This window comes from Dufourea novaeangliae, unplaced genomic scaffold (assembly GCF_001272555.1).
Source record: "Dufourea novaeangliae isolate 0120121106 unplaced genomic scaffold, ASM127255v1 scaffold84, whole genome shotgun sequence".
NCBI classification, from domain to species: Eukaryota; Metazoa; Arthropoda; class Insecta; order Hymenoptera; family Halictidae; genus Dufourea; species Dufourea novaeangliae.
This window is the reverse complement of record NW_015373964.1, coordinates 1320677-1344055: the sequence shown is the minus strand read 5'-3', so window position 1 is coordinate 1344055 and position 23379 is coordinate 1320677. Positions and strand designations below refer to the sequence as shown.

Below are 23379 nucleotides of genomic sequence, written 5' to 3'. Positions count from 1 at the left end.
GAGCGGGATGGAGGGGGCGTGTGAAGTCATCAATGAGGATGGCTATAACATGATGACGCTGATAATTTCTATTTCGTTTTGCTGGCTCCACCGTTCCGAGAATAGAGCCAGACGTCCTTCACCGTGGTGGACAAGCGCAAAACATACGACCGGTCTCCATCCGGTTCGATTTCAATGGGGATACATCCTCCCGCCGGGCACACTTTCAACGAGTGATCTCTAATTCTCGCCGTTCGGCGGTTCGATAAACGTGTCAACGAATATCCGTTAATTAAGTTGCGGGGGTCGTTGAATCTTTTCGCGTGGGCCGAAACGGTTCGATTGCCGGGCTGAGCCGTAAATAGGCCGCGAATGTTTCTTGTAAATATAGATTTTGTGAGGTATAATTTACTAAAACTGGCATCGGAAATTTGTCCACTCCGTTGAGAGACTTATTGGGTCACAAGACAAAGTAGAAATGTCATTAAACTTTATTCAAGTTTTCTCGAGACTTGTATATCCGATTAATATGTTGGATATTTGTAACGTAACTTCCGCTAATAGTTAGTGAAACTGAGTAATTAATAGATACAGAATAGTAATGATGAAAATTGTTAAATACTCTGCGAATGTTTCTGTAGAAATAGATTTGTGGAATATAATTTACTAAAACTGCCATCAGAAATTTGCCTATCCTGTTGGAGATTAGAGGTAAATTAAAACTGTCACTAAAGTTTATCTAACTTTTGCAGACAATTTTGTATCAGATAAATTCCATTGAATATTCATTTCGTAATTTCCGCCAGAGTCGATGAAACTAAATAACAAATAGATACAAAATAGTAATGATGAAAATTCGTAATTTGAATAATGATTACTAAATTTAACGGAGATAGCGAGTATGTCTTCGACGGAAGTGCAGCTAAGTAGAAGAAATGGACGCTATTTATTACTCAACGCAATATGTCGCGGACCGATACGATTCGAGGGATGAACGTCATGTGTATCGAGATGAGAAACGAGACACACGTACGAAGGTGCGATTCTGGCACGAATAAAGTCATTAAATTAAAATTACATGCCGTGAGGATGTCAGAGAACGTGATATTATGTTGCCAATTTCTACTGACGAAATCGGTCGAATAACAAACCGTTGCAGAATATCATAAGCAATTTACAAATTCAGCGGTGTACTAAACCGTTGAAGTTCTGTGCGTCTCTTTACCTAACCCTAGAGCGTTCTTCCGTTCGACTTACACACTTCAGATTTTTGGGTCAAAAATGACCTGACAGTATAGAACTGATATATTTAACTTCCTAATACAATAAGAGTATTGAAGGAACAAGCATCCAGTCGCATCTATATAATAATTTTAAATATATAAAAACAATATATTCTAACCCCATTATTAATTTATAACAGGTTCACGTACTTGGTAATAGTACTGCATGCATATGAATGTTCCACATAATGCGATTTTATTGTTTCGTGGCATAAATGACATCTAAATAATTATAAAAACGCAACTAAATAATTTATAATCACACGAGAACTCATTTCTTATACTTTTCCCAGAATTACAATAGTTTTTATGTGAATGAGGACACGATGGGTCGAAAAAGACCCGAAGAACGCTCTGGGGTTAATTTTCTATTTCCATTTAGACCGTAATATGTTCTGAAACTCACCTTTCTGCACGGTCTCCTCGATCGCCGAGTTCTCGACAATCGGGAAGGCTGGCTCCGAAGCGACGATCTCGATCGGACGAGCATCCGGTTGCACCAGATCGACCCTCGGCTCGTGGATCTCGGGTACTGGTGGTTCCGGGCTGGTGAGGGCACTGGAAGTGGCAAGACTGTCGGAACCATCGCTCCGCGGACGGATCTCCTCGAGATTTCCGGTCTGAGGCACGCCCAGGCCTTCCGCGGAGCCGACGGCGCTGTCAACGCTGGGCGTCGATGTTCGCGGACTCTGACGATTCGGGCTGTTCTGCGGCGTCGAGACGACCGGGCTGATGTCCCCTCGTCTTCGTGGTAACGTGCTCGCGCGAACATCCTTGCTCTCGTTGCGATTCGACGTGGCTATTGGTTGAGCCTTTGTTCGATTCGCTGAGAACAGAAATATGGTATGTTATCATTGTGGAGATCAAAATTGATTTATTACTTGGGGACATCGTGAATAGACGTCATCATAGAGAATCATCATATTGTAAAGAACACGATAAAGTGTGTGATCGTACGAAGCAAAAATATGCATATACCGCGAACATTTGTTTTTAGTTGGTAATATTTATTGTGAGGTTGTGGATGGCCCTGCAACTTCACATTATTAGACAAATTTCCGGAAGCAATAAGTACCGTGAGTTGGAGTAACTTTGTCCCAAGTCAGAAAATCATCATTTTCGCTTTTGGAGCTCTGAAAACTTTTATATTAAGTTGATTCTTACGTGAAAAGATATTTCACGTGAAAGTACCTGCAAAACAGCTGGAAAATTAGAAATGTTCATTTGCTGACTTTAAGACAAATTTACCTCTCACTGAGTCACAGCTACCCGAACTTACGGTAACATAGAAATTCAATTCCTCCAGTGAGGGTTTTAGTAGGACTACATTAAAATCGAAACTATATCAGACTTTACTGGAAGTTCTTTCTATATAGTGATTTTATTACGAAAAGAATACACACAAATTCTGAAAATTTTCACAAACAATTGAGACAAATTCTTCACTTCTTTTTTATGATTAATGTCTATGGTCCTTCCTTGCAGTTGGATTTAACCCATTCGCTGCATCTTTTTGGTATATTATACAAACGACATTTTTCATAAAATCAAGAACCAATAGTCATTTTAGAACTATTTAAAATATTTAAAATTTTTTTTAGAGACTATATGTTTATCTACGATAAATAACGAACTAGTAGTCACAGTAACAACGCTTTTCTAATGTTTGGATGTTATTTACAGAATTTTCGTATTGCCGATCGACAAGAAATTTTCCAGATATTGCCATTAAAGTGATAAAGTAGGCGTGTATTTTAGTAGACAAATGTAGTTAGTGTGTTAATTACTTGTCTGCATTCGAACCTCTAAATCAACAGGTGGTGAGGGTAATATGTTGTTTAAGAGGAAGATCCTACAATGTAAAATAAATCTCAGAATTCATGTCAATGTTTCTCAGAACTAAGAAAAAGGACTTACTTCACTTGTCACATCAACGCGTGTCAATTCCAGTTAAAAGAAGAGAAATTTTCACACTTCCCCCGCGAAGATGTTTATACAAGAATATTTGACTTTTGAATTGAATCACTGAGACCTCTGCCATTGCAAATAAGAAGATCATCCTCCTTTCGAGAATTCTGTGCGTGCTGAGTTAAAAGATACACATCGCGAGAATGTACATTAAATTTCACGTACGAGGGTCTTCTGCATTGTTTACCAAGTAAACCAAATATTACACCTGTATTTAAGAAAGAGCAATAATAATAAACCAAACAAACTGTCTCAGTGGTATCGAATGCTGGAATGTTTGTCGTTCGATTAGAAGCAATAGTTACCTGTTCCTATAATAAGACCATTTCTATATAAATAACCATGTCCATCAGCTAGTACTTTTTATAACAATATAAATTTCTTAACCTAATCCAACAAAAATATCGTGTTCTATATTTAACCCCTGCAATTAATTAATTGAACTTTTTTTCTCCCGTCGAATCGAAACCGACACGCGTTTATCAGTAAAAATGGGGAACAACGACATCGAAAATAAACTTCCACGGAACCTATCCCGTTCTTCTCCCCCGACACCTTTCCTAACGGTGAATCATCAATTTTTTAATCGAACTGTCTATCACGCAATGCCGCGAACCGCAAAAAAAAAAAAAAAAATAGAAGAAAAATACACATCCGTGGATCCCCGTGTGTTCGTCGTATTTTTAATAGCGGCTCGGCTGTTCTTGTACAGGCGGCCACAAGGCCATCGGGAGCGGGACCACGCGAGAAAGAGAGAGGAAGTTCTAATTACCTCCTCGAGTGTTAGGTAAGTTTGGCAGCCCTCTCAACACGAGGAGGTGGACCATTCCAATAATAACAAGACGGGAGCGTGCGAGAGTGGGAACGGGAACGAAAATCTCGGTGACGCTCCAAATCGACAGCACGTCGTCTTGGCCGAATTGCGGCAAAGGTACCGTTTGATCAACGCAACGAACTTTGCCCCATTTCGTTGGGGGATGTCCCAAGATCCCTTTGTTGGTTCTCCTGTCACTCGATCGAAGGAGTCTTCGTTAAATGTTCGAGAATGTGTGAATATTGTAGCACTCAAGTGCAATAACCTTTAACTGTTTTCGTTCTTGGTGACTCATCGTTGTATGGTAACAGCATGATCTCGAAATAGAAAAATCGCGTAATTTCATTGCTGTCACAGTGACAGAATAAAGGTTCAATCGATGATGCGAATTATGGTTTCGTTCGTTTATAAAATGGTTATTAAGAAAGTCTTTTGATTGTTGTCGAATGAGAGACAGTGGAATAATAAGAATATTTGATGCTCCTATAAACGCGTTCCTTGGCTGTAGTTTATTTGAAATATAAACGAAGGATGTTTGTAACGAAAGTTCTGTTAAAGATTAACAGTAAATCCTCGATGAGTGTTCGAAGGCTCGTCGGCACTGAACATTAAATATTTCATAAACTAATGGCCAAATTCGGCTGAAACAAATATCATTGGTTTCTTCGTGTACTCAAAAAATTAATAGAGATATATCCTTTCGTAAAAAAAATAAATCAACACGTATATAAGTCACACCTATACAACTTATTAAGATGAAATCGTTCACGTTCTTCAACCACAATTTCTTAGCTATCCTGTCTATAAAATGTTAATACAGGTTCGTGAAACCTAAATACTTCTTAGTGTATCTTATATATTGACTGCGCCACATAAGATTTTTCAAGTGATTCCACGATAGTATTAGTAAGGGTGATCAATTATCCACGTTCCTTCGCCATTAAAAGCTGATTCCTGTCATCCCGAACGTTTCTTCCGAATATAATATAAATGGAAAGAAATCCGTATGAAGGAAATCCATTATCACCTATGCTTTCGTTCGATCGCTTTTTTCCCCCTATTCGGCCGGCGTTCTACCGCGGTTAATAGTCGATGATCGTAGCAGCTGTATTTCAGAAGATACCTAGTTGCCCGTCCTCGTAAACCGTCTTCCGAGCATAAAAGGTGTCCCGCGAGAGATTTGTGGGCGCGTTAGCGCGAAGCGTTTCCGGCTTGCGCCACGCACACGCGATTCGTCGCGTTTCACGCCTTCGGCCTTGTTCACATTGAGAAATCAGTGATCTCTTTTTCCTCGATTTATTTTACAATTTCTCTCTCCCCTCGAACGTGGTGTCTGGACTTTGATAGGTGAAAAAAAAAAAGGGCAGCGCTGATTATATGATTTATGCTTTAGGTTTGCTTTTATACTACCCTAAATGTGTAATGATACGGGTAAATTAAAATATAGAACGCATCAAGAAATACGTACTTCATATTACATATAATAACACTTGGTTCTCGTATAATAAATATCAGGTTTAAAATTGCAGTTCGTATGATTATAGCTTATCCTGAACAGAATATTTTTAATTGAAGAAAGATCCTCTTGAATCGATAGATTCTTCTCAATGAGTCACAAGCTTCTTGATCTCATGTTTAACGATTGCAATAAAGCGCGCCGAAAAACAAGATTTATTATGCAAGAATTTACTATATCTTCTTAATATTTCATTTATGTAATTTTTTGGAAAATTATATGCACTTGAAATCCTATCATACGATTATACATTTATTTAGAGGACCCTCTAGTCATTTCGATCAATGTAATGTAATTCTTTGCTGTCGTACTAACCATGACAGTAGTTCAATGAACTTGCATGGATTGTAACTGTTTTTTGAATAAAAAGTGTGAAAACTGATATACCAAATGTTGATAGACAGACAGAATAGTATTGGTTCATTGTCAGACAGAATTAACCCTGCTCTTCTCCTCATTTATTTGTCATGTTTGTATCCCTTCGAATAAAATTATTTCAAACTTTAACATGATTTATTTTAAATAAATTGAAGATACACAAAAAATAGACGTAAAATTTAAGTACGTTGGATACTAAAAACAAATATATGAAAACATCATACCACATAGTCTATTTCAACATTACAGAGACTTCCAAAAATTAAAACAATCTAAACCAGAAATACTGAAAATTTAATAACTATTATAAGTTACTCGTATCTTTAGCAATTCCATTATCAGAACCTCCAATACATCCCCTTTTGCACACATCTTCAAAAGAAACAACACAGTTGACACCTATCATACCGCCCCTTCTCAACCGGTTAGCACAGCGACAGGTCAATTACGATAAGATGTACTTAATAATTACCTAAATACAAAACGCGTCGATTCAGGCCAAGGACACAATTGCATCGCCCGTAAGGTCGGGAGGGGAGGGAACAGTCTCCGATGTCTCTCATACTTCAAGTCCTTTATTATGAAACCGAATCTGTCCCGGTATGTAGTTCAGGGTTATAACTATCCACCTAGACGAAAGTCAATGTTACGTAGCCGGTTAAGGCGGAACGAAGAAAATATCCACAGTAGAGAAGGGGAGGGAACAATCGTTATTTTCGGCGTCGTCGCATAAACTCGACGACCGTTTTTTTTTTCTTCTTCTTCTTCTTCACAACGAGGTAAAAGCGGGCGCGAAACCCACGGCTATAATCGTATCGGAGGGATTTTGGCGTGGCTCGGAGGCTTATTCGTGGTTGAGTTTCGCGGGCGAAGATAAAGTGCGACAACGGGCTTACCCGTTGATCGACGCGAAGTTTCGCGGTGCTGTTCTCGAAGAACCGCGCGTTCGGTACGTATCCCTCCCTCAGAAAATTATCGGACTGGAATTCAACGGAATAAAATATAGGTAACACCGGGTGCTCGGTGTGTTATCGAATTTAGGACACCCATGCCTCTTTAACGCGCAGCCAGAGAAACTTAGAAAGGAATAAAAATAAAAAAAAAAATATGGGGGTTGGGGGAACGAGGAAAAAAAAATCTGTTCCGCTCGTGTGTCTCAATAACAACGATGCTCTCGCGAGGATACTTCGCTTTCCACGGATTTAGATTGTCCCTATCTTAGTTATACAGACCGACACCTACATGAAATGTAATAATAGACATAATGGGTAGTGTTTATTTGGCGGAACGCCATGCCGCCCGGAGTCTGCATTCTCGCGGGCGACCGATGCTCGGCCAATATTTACAAGTACACCGGCCGTATACAAATCATATAATTAATTGACAATGTTTTTCCGTCCCCGAAAATTTCCGCGTTTCTGCGGCAACCACGGGGATTATTTATCGTGTCCCTCGGAACGCAGGAACGGACGCGCGTACACGACGTTATTCCGACCAGATTATGTAACGTGATGGTCTATCTTCGGTGTTTCCTTCCATTCGATTCCCTTCGTTTGTAAATAGAAATTGGAGACAATCAAGTTTTTTTTTTTTGTTCCTTGACCTAATTTGAATTTTCCTCAAAGGATGTAATTGACTCTTTTGTTAATTCATCGTTGCACTGTCCGCGAATTATCCTTAACCTTGGTACAGCGAATACAGGGTCATTTTAATCCGCCTGTAACTATCGCCGTATCAAATAATAAATGTAATATATGAACTTGAAAATATATGTATAATTTTATACACAATTCCTTCTTTAACCCACGAAGTATCAAACAGTGGAACATGGCGATTTTTACACATATAATTAGTTACTACTTATAAAAATGTACAAGAAAGAATATAAATACTATCAAAAAATTGTTTAGTTCGATACGTTTGTATAACAAAATTCGCGTTTATGCAACTTTAATAACTAAAAATAACTTATATATTATTTTGCCGAAATATAAAAAACGCGTTATAATACTGCATGGACACCATATTATAAAAGCCCATTATATGAAAGATACATTAAAAAGTGTTCATGAGTAATCTTTAGTATATACACAAATGCTTGAGTCCGTCGGAATCCTAGCAGTCTCATCGGTAAGAAAACGATATGTTAATTTTCTCTCGTCGAACAGTTCCAGGACTTTTCCAACGAGAAGATGCAAGACAGGGTGAGGATTTCTCGAATCTTCGGTAACAATAACACTTACAGTGGAAATGAAACAAAGCCTTCTATGGGAAGGCGAACAGCAGAACCAGTTTCAAGCAGGTGAAGACTCGAAAAGATAAACACGGAAACAAAGCACAATGACTGCTTCGAAGTAACTGTTCTTAGGATCGCTCCTGCTCCCGCGTCCATTTAAAGGACTCCTGCCGTTTTATTTGTGATCATTCGGACGTGGTATATGATAATTTTCAATGAAATACTCGAGGATGTCGTAAAAAGCCCAGTTTTTCCATGTTGTAGGACCAGGATACTCCTTGTACACTAGTTGTCTTTTAAATAGTTTCTATAAATTTCGGGGTGGTATTAAAACGTCATAACACTTAAGATATCCGGGTGTAAGCAGTGTCTCTGTGAAAAATGACATACCCGCTTTGCCAGCATTGCAGTTGGCTGCATCGGAGGTTCGAGGATTCATGGATGTAGCAGCATTTAATAACCTTAACTACGAGAACCTGGGTCGCGAATGTCATTGTAACATTATAAAGGACTTTATTCCTCATTCAATTTGACACTTTGATTACGAGTGATACCGATTTCAGGAAGTTTTTATCTGACAGGAAATGTGTCTGTATTTAGAGGAAGATCGATTGGCTGGATCTCATCGGTAGGCCTAGCCTATAGCCTTCAGGCAAAGCACTAAAATCTTGCATGAAAAGAGGATAATAATGTCTTATTGTAAAGATTGCAAGAATATAATTAATTATTTGTTACATAAAACGAGCGAAATCATAAATATGGACCTGCTGTGTCAACAACTGAATCGGTTAAAGAAAGCACTACATACGAAATGATTAGAATTATGAGATCGAAAGTATAATGCCAATAAATGTCATACTGCACTAAACATTGTTCAGAAATTAAACGACGTTGCCAGGGACATTCTCTCAAGGGGAGTACTCTTCTAATATGTATAGTTCCATCGAACTTCATCTCGTTGAATCTTTATGCTACCATTTAAAAGAAAAAGGTACAAACAATTTCTAGGAAGTAAAAATAAGGATCACAAGTTTCTACAAAGAACAATCTATGACCTTCCACGAAAGTGAGATCAAGAAATTTATAGAAAGATGGAAAATTATCAAAATAGTTACGGAAACGATACGAATGTATTTATGAACGTAACCAAAGAGTCTACCAGACACAATCTGCAACTTACTCAAATATTAATCCACTCTGATACAAGACGTGTATAAAGCATATTTGACTCTGAACCTTCATTGAATGATAACAAAGTATATTTATTACCTTTCTCAATAAAACCACTACTAATTGACTTCTCAAAAATGAAACTAACAAGATCAAGAACATACTGGATTTATCGCGATGTACGTATTCATATACCAATTTCATCTGCCAGCAACAGTATGCAACAACTTGTAAGAATCATTTACCTTGATTGAAGTCCACCTGTCCAAACGACGCGCTCCTGAAGGGCGCACCAGCCCTATGGAAGGTAAGAAGAGGTCCTCTCGGTTCCAGCCTGGTGATCGCGTCCCTGGCCTCGCCTTCGTTTCCGCTCGAGGCGGCGTTCAAATTGTCACACAAATCGTCCACACACGTACCACTATCCACCACCGAATCACTGTACTGTCTCAGGTGTTTTACCGCGTCCGCACTGGCGTTCAGCTCGTTTTTGATATCACTTACGTCACCACTGCTCCGATCGTGTTGCCTGCCCGATCGCGTGGATCTCCTTGGATCGGGACAGGTCTTCCTGCACGCATCTTTACCGGGCTCACTGTAACACTCGTCACCGACACTGTCACTCCGGCCGATCGTCTTCAGGTGATGCTGCTGGGGATACTGGTTGTTCGTTCCGTGAACGCCGCCCTCGCTGTACGTGTAACTGCGACAGGTTGGACGACCGTCGCAGCGACCGCATCCTTGATTGGTTGCCTGCAAAGAAATCCAATTGTTTGGTTGAAGTACGGTTCCTTTTTTCTGAGATGGTAATCGTCAGCTCGTTTAGTAACGTTCCTTATTGTCTTCCTAATATAGTACGCCATTTGAGTAGAACAAAAAGGGAGAATAAGATATTAACGAGGGCTAAATTGTTACACGAGAGGCTTACTAAAAAAAACTCAGTACGTTTACAAAGAATAGACATATCTGATTAATTGATGGTAACTGAGATTAAGCAATCCTTCACAGGTCACATTAATACTTTAGAACTATAGTGAATGCTGAACAAAAATAGACGATCGCTAATGTAAGTAGCCCTGTTGTACTTAGCAAACGAAAGTTACGGTACAAACACCATAAATTTTATAAATTTAAATCTTTTTCGTACAATACTAACGCTACTAATACCTACTTTTGTTTGCATAAAAAACATTCGGAAATTATACGTCGTACCGACGAGTAGAGCAACAGCAATACATGATCCTCTAATTGTTTTGAGCAGTGTATTATTGAGAGAATTTGGATGGAATAGTCGAATGAAAGTTAGTTTCAAGGTGAGTATTTATATGAAGAGAGATTAATGTCTCACCTGTGGATAGTTTTGCGGGGTTGGCAAGTATCCACTCGGTGGTGGAGAGGATGCTTGGACCCGTGATGGTCTTCTGGGTGGTGGCACCGGCGCCGGTCCCTTGAGTTTTTCGGTGAGCTCTCGAAGGCGCTCGGCCTTTTCGCTCCGGGGGCCGGAAGAGGACTTCTTGCCGCTTCCTCCTCCGCCCCCGCTCCACCGGAACCTGTGCAATCGGTCCACCGCTATCACTGCGGGTTCCTAAACAAAGAATCGTTGCATCTCTTTCATCGATACTCTTTTATATTTACTGTGACAGTTAGGGACAAATATCATTCTGGAGTGTCTTCTGCCCCAAGATATCAAGCTCCATTCGACGCTTCTACCCTGTTTTCAGATTTCACGCGTACTTCGAGTGATTTTTAAGATCGTGCACTTCCGAACATATCGATTCTTGAATCGACCATGCTGCGCAACGTGCGCTGCCTCGTGCCTGCCGCAAGGGAAAAGACAGATGACGACCAAAATAGAATATCGCTCTTCGCCTAGACACCTACGTATCCCACGAATGAGCTTCCGATTCTCTAGGCCACTTTTTCCATGATCGATTCTCTTTTATTTTGGCAAAGTCTCGTTGAATTTGATCGATAGAGATAGCGACTGAATCTAACACGTAACTGGTCTTATTATACGCGAATAGAGTTGATAAGTCAATACCCTGTCCAAGGTGTTACAGAAGCAAGTAAATCATAAGAAACGTCAAAACAGTATCGTTAGTTCCCGAACAACCTCTGGCACAATTTCAACACGATGATAAAATAAGTATCTAGAAAATACTTATGTATGTATACAAAGGACATTGACAGAAATACGAGAACCTGCTGAGTGTCCCACTGAGCGTTCTCGGAACAATTTCTTACCGAGTCCACATCCGCAGCCATTAAAAACGCTACATCTTTACACCACCACCGTGTAACCCACCTCTCAAGTTTTGACACAAAGCGTCCCAGGTCGAAGCCACATCGTCCCAAATTCCTACCGACCGACTCCCACTCTTACGAAATCACAAGAGTTTCTTTTTTTTTTTCCATAGGCCATCCGAAAGATTCCTCCATCGACGGACCACCAAAAATATCTTCCAAACAAGAACTCGATCCCTGGATCATCGACGAATACTACTCGAGCCACGATCCACGATTACCGATTCCGTGGATCGACGACACTCGGATCCCCAAGACAATCGTGTCCGAGGAAACGATCGGATCTCTCTGGCCATCGATACAATCACGACGACACTACGGGCCGTGAAACCGTTCGAATGGTAGGTATACCTGCAGCTTTAGGGTCTGATGCTTGGTCCACTGCGCGAGCTGCCGCGGCACCGAGACGGACTGCAACGTCGGAACGGCGGTCGACGTGTTGCACGACGACGTCGAAGAGGATGGCGACGTGGCCGACGGTACCGCCGCCGTTAGAGTAGCGGACGATTGTGGTTGATGGTGCTGGCCAGTGCTGTTCCCGAGCGACGTTTGCAGCATCCCTCGGTTATTATTAGAGTTCACCAACGGTTGCGCCGACGTCGTTGGCGTCGTCAGCGTCGCCGGCTGTTCCATGCCGGCAGCACGGCTGTTCGAAGACGTGGGAGGCCCAGGAAACGGAGCCTGTCCACCACCACCGCCGCTTACTCCTCCAACGCCAGCTCCAGCTCCACCTACACCTCCTCCGCCTGCGACGGCACCGCACGTCGTCGACGACAACGAGTACGTGTTCGCCGTTGTCGACGGCGGGATACGGGGCAACGGTAGACGGGAACGTGGACCGATGCAACAGCAATCTGCGATGCTCGAGCTCAGATCGAGCACCGGATTCTCCAGGGTCTTCTCCGTCAGCCTTTCCCGCGACTCGTTCTCCCGGGAGTTCCTCTTCCGTCTTCTCTCTTGGGTCTCCTCCCGCGAGTTTGACGGCGGTAAGCTTTCCTGCAACGAATACAGTGTATGGATCGTTTCTGTGTGAAACGGTCGAGGCGCCGTTTCAGTTTGAACTATTTGTTAGGGAGCTGGTAATCCCAGTTCTGTTTGGTTTCGGCTGTTTGTAGACAGTTTTTGCAGCAAGTATTTGGGCAGTCTAGTCTGTTATAGTGTATGTATTGAACGGGACAAATGATATATAGTGGATAATGAAATTATTCGAACGATGTAGTGCTGTGTGTAGATACTTCGAATAAATTTTGTATAATTTGAGTAGACGATACTTCAGTTTCTACAGAGATTTTTATATGTCTGTTTAAGGTCTATCAGTACGCTTACAGTATTTGTCAGTCTAGAGTTATGTGTTGTAATGTCCTTCATAGTGAAGATAGAATATTTTTGTTGTTTAGTATATGATAATGATGATAATAATAATAATGATAAGATTTATTATATGGTTAACACCCTTTAGTAAAGTAAATGCACATATAAAGGTAAATATATAAGAATACAGGAATAAATTAATTATGGTGCGGAATTGTGTTGAGCTGCCTACTAGGAACTGCTTCTTGATGAAAATAAATTAAATGCTGATTTAATGCACTTATTGTAGATGCAACGGAATAATATGCAGTAACATGGAGGTTTTAACAAAGTTTAATGCTTACTTTGTTTCCCTTTTATTTAACGAAACGAGTGACGGAGGAAAGTTTCTGTTTAACTTCTGTGTTTATGAATTCCAATTTTGCAATATCCGTCGCCACGAAAACTTCATAACACATCATTGATTATGATTTATAGACTCAATCTGCTGGTAGGTAACACATAAGGACTCTGAAAAGGGGGTCCCAATAATAGCTGAATCTTTAAATTGTCATATTACAATCCTTCTAATCAGCAAAAAACCAGCTTTACAAGTGTATACATGCTGTTGGAATTTCAACCAAGAATCCAGCGCCATGTCATGTTACCGTGAAGTGTAGAATTTCATTCAACAGCACGTTGGAGGCTGAATACTTCAACTTTCTACGTTTTAGAAGTGTATCTAAAACAGCAAAATTCCTTTCAATTGAAAAGGATGATTTGCTATTCATGTGCAGAGAAGTATCAAAATATTTGTTACGTCTAGACCCGATTGCCTGTAATTCAGTGTATCGAGAAGTTCGATAAATTTTAATACGATTTCATTTTTATGCGGGGTTTGACAGAACCTTCGACGCAGTACAGATACTTCTTTTTATTTGAAATTTCTGTAAGTAAATGTTTAAAGCTTGATATTTGTAGTATTGATCACAAATATTGCCTAACTGACACGTCTTATTTAATTTCATAAACATTTTCTATAACTTGAAACACGAAAAAGAAGATATATTATACAACTTGCGTTGAAGGTATTCAAAGTAATACGATGACGGAAGATCTTCATATCTAACGATGACATTCTCATTTGGACGTTCAAAGTACTTTACTCCTAATTTACGACACAGGACGAAGAAAAAGAGGGCAATTTATGCGTGTAGATCAATTTGAACTTCTACTTCCTCGTTCGATATAGTACGAAAGCAGCGGAACAAATGAGACCGTATTACCTGCGAAGTGGTTTCGTGTGTAAAGAGAATCAAAGACTGCTTTTTGCGGCATCGCATAAAATGAAACGTAGGAAGTAGAACTGGCCTCTACAAGGTAATTTCACCTTGCCCTCGTCAGGTTGAGAAATAAATTTCCTAATTCAGATTGTTTCCTTCAAACTGTACATTCTCGGTAGACTTTACGAAAACATGAACGGAGATTACGTAATATTTTCTAGCGAATTAGAATTCCAATTAGTGTTTACAGTAAATCGTTACTTCATATTTTTTGCTCAAGAATAATTACCTATAGATGACTTCCATTAGATGAGCAGATTTTGCTAGTCATAGGCTTTGTGAAAAAATTAAATATTTTTTCAATGTACATTAACATCAGTACTTATTGTTTCATGAAACTTATCGAGGTGAAATATTAGTGCCTCTGACAACAAGTAAATTTCATTTTAAACACTAACGGAAGAATTGTCTTTCATTAAAGCATTCCAGAATTTTGAAATGTCAGGGACCAACCTTAAAGAATTATTCGCGTCTTCGCGAACGTCTGAACTCGCCCGTGTAGAGGAACGATTGCGGTAAAGAGGATCTGTGAGGAGACAATGGCGTTGAGGTAAGGTGACGCTGTTTCTTCCCACGAACGAGCCCGGAGATAAACTCCTCTGAAATAGATCTCTGACTCTTGTGTGTATGCAACACGATGTACAGAGGATATGCTGGAAAGTAGAACCATCTAATCTCCTTTCTCGAAATCCCCCCCGGAGATAACGAGATACGTCCTGAAACGCCTGTTTCGATCTTCATTCTGACACCGCATTTTACTCTCCGCGCCACGTAACACGATACTACGCAGAAATGCATAAAATAGGAAGATAACAAAATGCCTCTCCTGCCCCGTATCATAAAAATTCCGCGAGAAATCTATATTTACGTTGCCGGACGAACTTAGAGGATTGGCTGCCTAACGCTGCTGATGTCATCGATTGCACTTGTACGTTTAAAGAAACAACCTGCATACGAATGCAATTTTTCGACCTCTCGACAAAATATTATCATAACATGATATTGTTTAAATATTATGGATACCAATGTTTACATAAGGGTAGTGATAAGATTGAATGTTTAAAAATGATGTGTATATAACGAACTGAAGTAGGTACTAAAAATAAACGTGCAAGATGAACCAAAGTTAGTGTTGCAATCTGGAAGTATATGTATATTACTTCCCTTCTATAATTTACTATTATCAGAACCATTGTCTTTTTCATATTATTGCCCTGATCTACTATTCCTCTTATATTCAACGTAAAATTATGGATTTTTTACGTTTATAGCATACATGATCCTCTAGAATTCAGTATTCTTAAGAGTTTGATAAAATTTAAAGAGGTCCTTATTTTATTTGGAACCTGATAGGATAGTGAATAAAGTAAGGAAATCTTTCTTTGACTCTAGTTCTTGTAAATTAGCGCATAAAAGTCTATATTTCTGTAAACATCCACAATCTATTCACAAGTTCTTCCACTCATCCTAGAATAAATATACGCTACCAGTTGAATGTATGATTCCAAGCTTCACAGTTAAGGAAAGAACAAGACGATCTTTTAGAATAATCTAATAAATGTCAGTTCAATCAATAGATGTACATATATCATATGTATATTATACATATGTAGGTATATACCAAATTGATGCAATTCACATACCGTACTTTTATTATTAAATTCTCCCCATTGTGAAGTTATTATCAGGATTAGATTTTCCAACAGCGTGAAATATTATTTTTTTAATACGGACACGTACATTGAAGGTCCATTCCCACTGGTCCATACTACGTGTGCATTTTAGTTTTAATCGTTAAGTAGGTACACTGGCAAAATCACAAGTGAGCGCAACAGTGAACCCCTTTTTTTGATAATGTAAGTATACATACCAAAGGTATACAAATAAAAAAGGACCAGTTAAATAATTAACGTTTCTTGCTTTAACAAGAAACAAAAGCCAAATAAATAAATTGGAGTAGCTATAACCATGGGGTCTACTTAAGTGTTAATTAAGTTTTAATTAAGTCATTTGGATGTTCCCTTTGTAATCTTGTTGCTATGTTTGTTGTATAAAGACTATTTGCTAAGTTATTTAGATATCTTGTAAGCCTCATTTTGTAATTATTAGCCAGACTAACAAAAGAATCTTGCCCTTTACACCTCAATCACAAAGCCTGTCCTGTTTCCCTATTCTTCAATCGTACACTTCTATAAATAAACGTGCAATAAAACGAAGTTGTATTACAATTATTGCTTGTTCAATCTTTCAAATAGCCTAATACCCAAGCATTACTCTACAATATTTATTATATTTAATGATGTCCTCATTCTGACAAAGGATCCACATACGATGAAAAGAAGTCCCCACCATCTCGTGAATAAGCAAAAGAATGCAAAGGGTTGGAAATTGAAAGGCGTTCCGTGGCTAAAATCATCTCGCGAAATGCCGGATGATCAGCTACCGATCAGCCGGCGTGTTCGCGGTGATTTGTCGCGATTGAAGGACTTGGCGTAGGATCGCGAGCCTCGTCCATATGTGTCGCGCGGGAAACCACGTAGCCGGTACGTGCGTGTATGATGTCAACGTGAATATTATTCCGGTTGTGCGAGGACGGCCGGCCAGAAAAAAATAGGAAGAGGAAGAAAGATGGAAAACGGTAGATAGCTCAAAATCGGCCCGAGTCACTGACTGGCGGCATTCTATTTGCGCGATCGGCTCTATATTTAGGTATTCCAACGTCTTCATTTTGCTCATGCGAAACTTCTCTGTCGCGGATTCGTCGAAGGTCGTCACGACAGCCAACAGAAGGGGGTTCGGATTCTCAGCCGAGTGGACGTCATGTTTTCAACATGGACAGATTTACTCGCGCTAACGCGAGGCATTAGCGTATCTAGATCTGCACGATCTTCTTAATTTCTATTCGTGTCACATACTTCTGTAATAGACTGCATCAGATATAGTAATTAGACAATATTAGGTCTGATGAATGCTACACCTGGCAAAAGGTAGCTGATCGAACGAACTGAAAATTGCACTGCTTGAAAGAATTAAGGGATCGCTATAGCGGATGACCCTATTGTCGATCAAACAAAAGAAACGAGAAAAATGCTGTAGGTTTGATGAATTCACGTTACTTCCGTGAAATGCTAACACCCAAAATAGTGTTGTTTTCATAAAAAATTGTACGCCGTATTGATGATTGCAGCGGCTGCAATAGATACCCTAAATGTTTGATCCTCTAACTGTGAAGAATCTTTTCAATAATATTGAAAGATGCGGGTTGGAAAGGTTAATGAAATAGTATGAATATAAACGGAAAGTAAATATCTTCTTTTAGATATTTATGATCTGAAATGAGCAGTTGTAATATCGGTGGGAGGAAGTGTTTAATCATGGTCAAACCTGGCTGAAAGTTTCGTATGTATCATTTTTGCTCCAAAAGTATTTTAACACATGTATACATGTGTTAATACAGCATACAGCACACTGTTATTATGGTCACCGATGATTGGCGCCATTAAATTATACGAAGAAACATTGAATTTCTAAATAGGAACATTTCACATTTTAGAAATACAATTAGTAGTAGACGTAATAATGAAAGTAATGAGTGTTCATGTCAACGCGTAAATTGTTAATAAGAAAGATCCAAACAAATGTGTATTATCATGATACTGTCCCAAAAATGAGAAACAATGGCATTCAATGTATTAACTACATCTTTTAATAGCTCTAGGACTCAAAATGTAAACAGATGGTATACAATAAAAAAACCTTCCGATAAGCATACCAGTCGATTCAATTAACGCGATCATGGAGAGTAACAGACGCAATTTTGCGATCGTGCAATTACTAGAACATATATCGCACCCCCTTGTGTCAGTCAATGTGACGTCTAATTCCTGGAAATCTTTTTATAAAATCGAAACTAGATGTTAGTGTCGAACGGAAACGTCTATTTATCAAACCTATAGAATTTACTTCCTATCGTTTGCTTGGTTGGCGCCACAGGACCGCCCACAGTAGCGATCCTCTAATTGTTTTGAGCAATGTTGCCAGCAGAAATAAAGAGAGACAATGATTAACTAGTGAGAAGTTACATGAACAGTTGGAGGGGGCAAAATACTAAACTACGATCTAGGTGTTACGTAGAAACAGACTGCCACGTGGAAATGGGGACAAAAGCGTGCAATGGTCCCAACGCGTGAACAGCACAGAATTGAATAAAGGAACCTCGAAAATGGTCTTCTTACCTGAGAAAGTCGGAGACCGTATCTGGTGCCGCCCAAAACGACGTATCCGCCACCGACAGTTGCCCCAGTCATGGCTCTCGCTGCACCCCCGAGCCATCCTCCGAACCCGCTCCCCCCTGCCTTCTCTGGCCCGCCGCCCCCGTCTCCACCGACGCGGGGCATTCTTCATCCTCCCTTCACCCTGCCAACACAAACGCCATAAAAATTAATAACTTTCGTGAAAGACGAATATTAGACCTGATACAGAAGGTAATAAAGTTTCAGCCCACTTCCGCTGAAATGGAGAACCGCCTTGCTTCAGTATTATAGCAAATTTCTTGGGGCAGTAATCTAATTACAGTATATTATATTATAGTGCCTCTTCTACTACGTTCTATAGAATCGTAGCTCTGCCTTGTGACGCAAGATAAAACGGAATTGTGTTTAATGTAAATATGTCAATGAGACCAATTTAATTTTCCGTTTAAGTATAAATAATCGATGGATGTTTCTCTTTTACGTTTTCCCGTTAACATAAAAGCATGCGTAAGGTGATTTCTCAATGTCTTGTTTGTTAGTCGTTGATGGAGTTTCTTGCACGAAGATTTGCGGTTTTGAATATAGAGGCTCACCTGTTGCGTCAGCTTTGCTGTTGTCCCTTTAATCGCGGGATTTCGGGAAACGCGGGCAGTTTTCTATTTAATATTTCTAACGAACTTAATCATTATTATATGTATTATAGCTTACTTACAATTATTTTTCACGTATCAGGGATAAACTGTTTCGGGGGTGAAGATAAACGGTTTTAATGCTCGTGGAAGAGCAGTGCCTGGGTCTGTTTGAACCTCTATACTTCCTGCGTTTTAAACATATCTTCGAATCCAATCGTTCAAAAAGATCTGCTTTCTTGCATGACTTAACACGAACAACTCCTATTTTAAATTCAATGTATAAGTTAATGTATTAGGTAGAGCTTTTAAAAAACTCGGATCCAAATAAACCCAGTTATCACCGCCCGAGTATTAACAACCTAACTATGTAACCACTTAACGGTGGAATTTAGTTTTGGATATGTGTATCTGTGTGCGTAATTACTCTGATTCTTTTATTCTAATAAAAGAAATATATTTTTACCAGTTTTTACTAAAATTTCAATTTTTACAGCAAAATATATTTTATTTTTTCACATATAAATGAGTATACTCGTCATTACTGAAAAAGTGGTCGTTTCTTCATGACGAATATACTCAGCAAACACCGTTAAAGGACTAAGAAAATAACAACAATAAATCACTGCGTATTGTCCCTCTTAACTAAAATGTTTTCTATCGAGTATGGATTGTGCAATGTTTATCATAGTAAATTATATGTAGAATTAGCAAAACTCAATACCTGAATTTAGATTATGTCGCAATTTATGATTCACTTCAGTCACGAGGCAAATGTCACACCAGTCTTTCTTCTTTCTTTACAGTCTGCAACGATCCCTAATATAGCGGCGAAGCATTTAGCAGCATCGCGACGTACATACGCGATAAGTCCACCGATGAACTTTAATGGAACTCACTCGCGAATTCCCGGGAATTTCATTCAACCGACGACGACTCACCGTAAATAAATAAAATCGTTCTCAACAGTTATCAGAGAATGCGCGAACGTCCGCAGGAATTCAAAGAGCAATCGTCGTGCGTGCGTACGTGCGTGCGTGACTTCGCATAAGTGAGCTGATTCAATCAGATTTGTCGCCGTGATTAAAAAAATTTATGCAAACGGTTCTGCCTTTTGGAATACCGTTTCGAAGTTCCAGTTGCATGTTTCGTTTGCGATAATATATACTACTTGCAAACAACAGTCGAAAATAATATCAACAAAGTATTGCGAATTGTTTTGATCTTATTTTTAAAATTTACGCAGCTAAATTATTATACTAATATGACACGGACTAAAAGATATCTAATAATAAGTAAATGAAGAAAATTTGTCGAAAAAAAAAGGCTAAATAAAATTCTATAATTATTTCCGATAGACTGAATCTTAGAGACGTATGTACATATTTAGTATCTTGTACATTTTTAGGTTACTGAAAGAATATACTGTAATTAATTAAATAGTAATAATTTATACGAAATTATTTTTAAGTATATGAATTTAGAATGAAACTTTAGTTCTTAACGGTAAGCGCTTTCCTCCAGAAAATAATTATGAAGTTTATCTGCATCTGCCGTAGTATGTATTGCAAGTCAACCGGAAATCGACGTCATCAAACCGTTACATCCGACTCAGGTGTCACTGACTGAATCCGAACAAGAAAGGAAAGCACTTAACTTTAATAAGGCAAAGAAGAAATAGAGAACGTGGTGTAATGTAACTCACTTTTCTTGAAAAACGTACAAAAAACGACACTATAGAAAAATTATAGAAAGACAAGTCATCTAAATAAATTAGCTCAAGATGAAATCAATACTAGAAATACACTTCATCATGATTATTGTAATGATAATGTCAAATTCATTCGGATTATATTAATAATTGTATTATTAGATTTTATGAAGGGTATATTATTAACACTGTTTGTTAAAATTGCGTTGAAATGCAGACGTTCTAGTCAGTTCTTCGCGCCAATCACCAAAAACCTAGCTTCCATCTAAACAGCACGGCGATGGATGCAAATATTGAGAGTTTATAAATACCCGTGTATGTCTTTTCTATTTCCGAGTGCTGAAGGCTAACTATATCGGAAGTTAAAGTGGTTCGTGCGTCTTCGTAGTAAAGAGGCATTAACACGAAACGTTCGTCCTCAACTTCGAAATAATAATAATGACGATTAGAAGTATTCTATCAGTACACCTGGGCATTGAAATAATCACTCTTGCTAGAAATAATGATCAGACATTATTTTTTATCATAGAATTTGAGGTCATTACCTTGTGCTCCATTACACAAACTTTAACGCTTGAAGAAGATTATTCTGACAATTTATTTGAAATCTATATACTTTCCTTTAATTAGTTACAAAATGTACATACACCTACTTCTTAGGACATGTGACCCTAAACTTTGAAACGATAGTGCATTTTATAATAATATCTATTTCAATGGATATGCATTTGAACCATTTTGAACCCTTTTATTGATTTGAAAATGTAAAAGATATTTTTACATTTCCAGACAATATTTATGATTTAGCCTGTACATGAAATGTATAGTAACTGAAAGGTCAGGCAACGAAAGCTTACAAGTAACCTCGGCCGAATAATATCGTCCACACTTTGTTTAAAAAAACATAAATAACTACACGCAATTTATGATTGATGCAATCCTGGGCACGCTGAAATCCAAATTTGAAATTACAAATCTGTGTCGTGGAAATCTGTCGACTATGAAGAACATATGCTTGCACGCGTATCAATATTCCACGATACCATAAATCGTAGAAAGGCTGTTCGATTTTCATGTCACGTTCATGTAACATTCATGTAATATGTTTTCTGTCAGATAGTAGCGATCAAATGACACTCAATTCCGGAGTTAGTCATTTCATCGAACAGTCCAACCTCGGCGCTCACGATAACGGACGTTGAACACGATTTAGCTGAATCTTGATAAGATTTCGTTCGCGACGAATGCAAGAATTACGAGACAGCTACGCGAAAAACTAATATATATAGACTAGAATCGATACAAATATCAAGTATCAGCCTCTCGAGTACACCCATCCCTCGATTTACGCGGAGTGTTTGCTCCATGTGGTTCTTCTTTATGCGGATAAAAATCGTCTAAATGGAGTCTGTCTGTACGAAAAAAAAATTCTCAAGAGAAAAGGGAGTACAAGTTATAAAAATATTTATTTTAAAAATAACTAAATGGAACGAATACTCCGCGTAAATCGTGGGACGGGAATATATACATTATGGCTTATAAATATTAGGACACCTGGTTTGTATAAAGAAACTGTGACGATTCGCAAAAATGATACATTCTAGGCTACATTTATTAATTCATAGTAGCATAAGCATCGTTGTTCATTGACCTTTAACATACCCTAAACAGTATTTACTTCTCACTTTCAACGATTTCATTATTCCTTCTAAGATTTACTGCATACTCAATAAGTGTCCTAATACTTATGAGCGAGAATGTACATATTTCTTCTTTCATGAAAACAAAAAAATTACAATGCAAGTTCACTGTCGTATTGTATTCTTTCTTATTAACTAATTCGTAAGTTCATATGACTTTATTTTTTCAAAGATTCAATATTAATAATGCTATAACCCGTGACAAAAGACTCGTAAACATGTGTACCCATTTTATAACACCGAATTATATACAAGCTCAAAATGAGAATTCCTATTTAACAAGCACGAATTCTTGTGTACATCCTGAAATATATGTCACACTACTTCACCACAGTCAAAATCCAACAATTATCAGGGTAGATAAGCATGCTATATCAGAAGAAACACGTAATTAATTTCCTATATTTTCATTTAACAACGACAATTCCAGCGCGCACAGTCACGAAAGAAATTCGCGAGGCAAGAAGAAAAACATCAAGATATCAAGATGTAAAGAGAACAAGATCAATTCAACGGTCTAGTGGTGGAAAATGTGAAATGCAATTATCGAGTTTGGTATGGGAAACCCGTTATGAATTCGCGCACACGTCGATAGATTCCTTCCCGTGAAAATTGTCGATCGACGAACGGAAAGCGGTGTCTCTTTCAGCGTGCCGAGTCCAATTGGCCAGAACGAATTGAACTTGTGCCAGGGTCGCAGCCCGAATAAAAAGAAGACGACGAAATCAACGACGCCTGGCGCGCGGCAGGATACCCCGAGGGTGTTTTCTTTCGCTTTCTTTTCGTTCCGCGAACCGACACCCGCGAT

At 38.8% G+C, this 23379-nt stretch overlaps 1 protein-coding gene across 1 annotated transcript in view; it reads right to left on the bottom strand.

Annotated features, from left to right (window-relative positions):
• The window catches only part of LOC107186678 (rho guanine nucleotide exchange factor 17), a 60053-nt gene extending 41378 nt beyond the window's left edge, over nucleotides 1-18675 (bottom strand). Inside the window, exons 1-5 of the mRNA XM_015574606.1 lie at nucleotides 18514-18675; nucleotides 11997-12641; nucleotides 10690-10926; nucleotides 9590-10094; nucleotides 1669-2088 (exon numbers count right to left, since the gene is read on the bottom strand). Coding sequence (XP_015430092.1) covers nucleotides 1669-2088; nucleotides 9590-10094; nucleotides 10690-10926; nucleotides 11997-12641; nucleotides 18514-18675 — 1969 coding nt within the window. The remainder of the gene's footprint in view (nucleotides 1-1668; nucleotides 2089-9589; nucleotides 10095-10689; nucleotides 10927-11996; nucleotides 12642-18513) is intronic.
• Between the last annotated feature and the right edge of the window lie 4704 nt (nucleotides 18676-23379).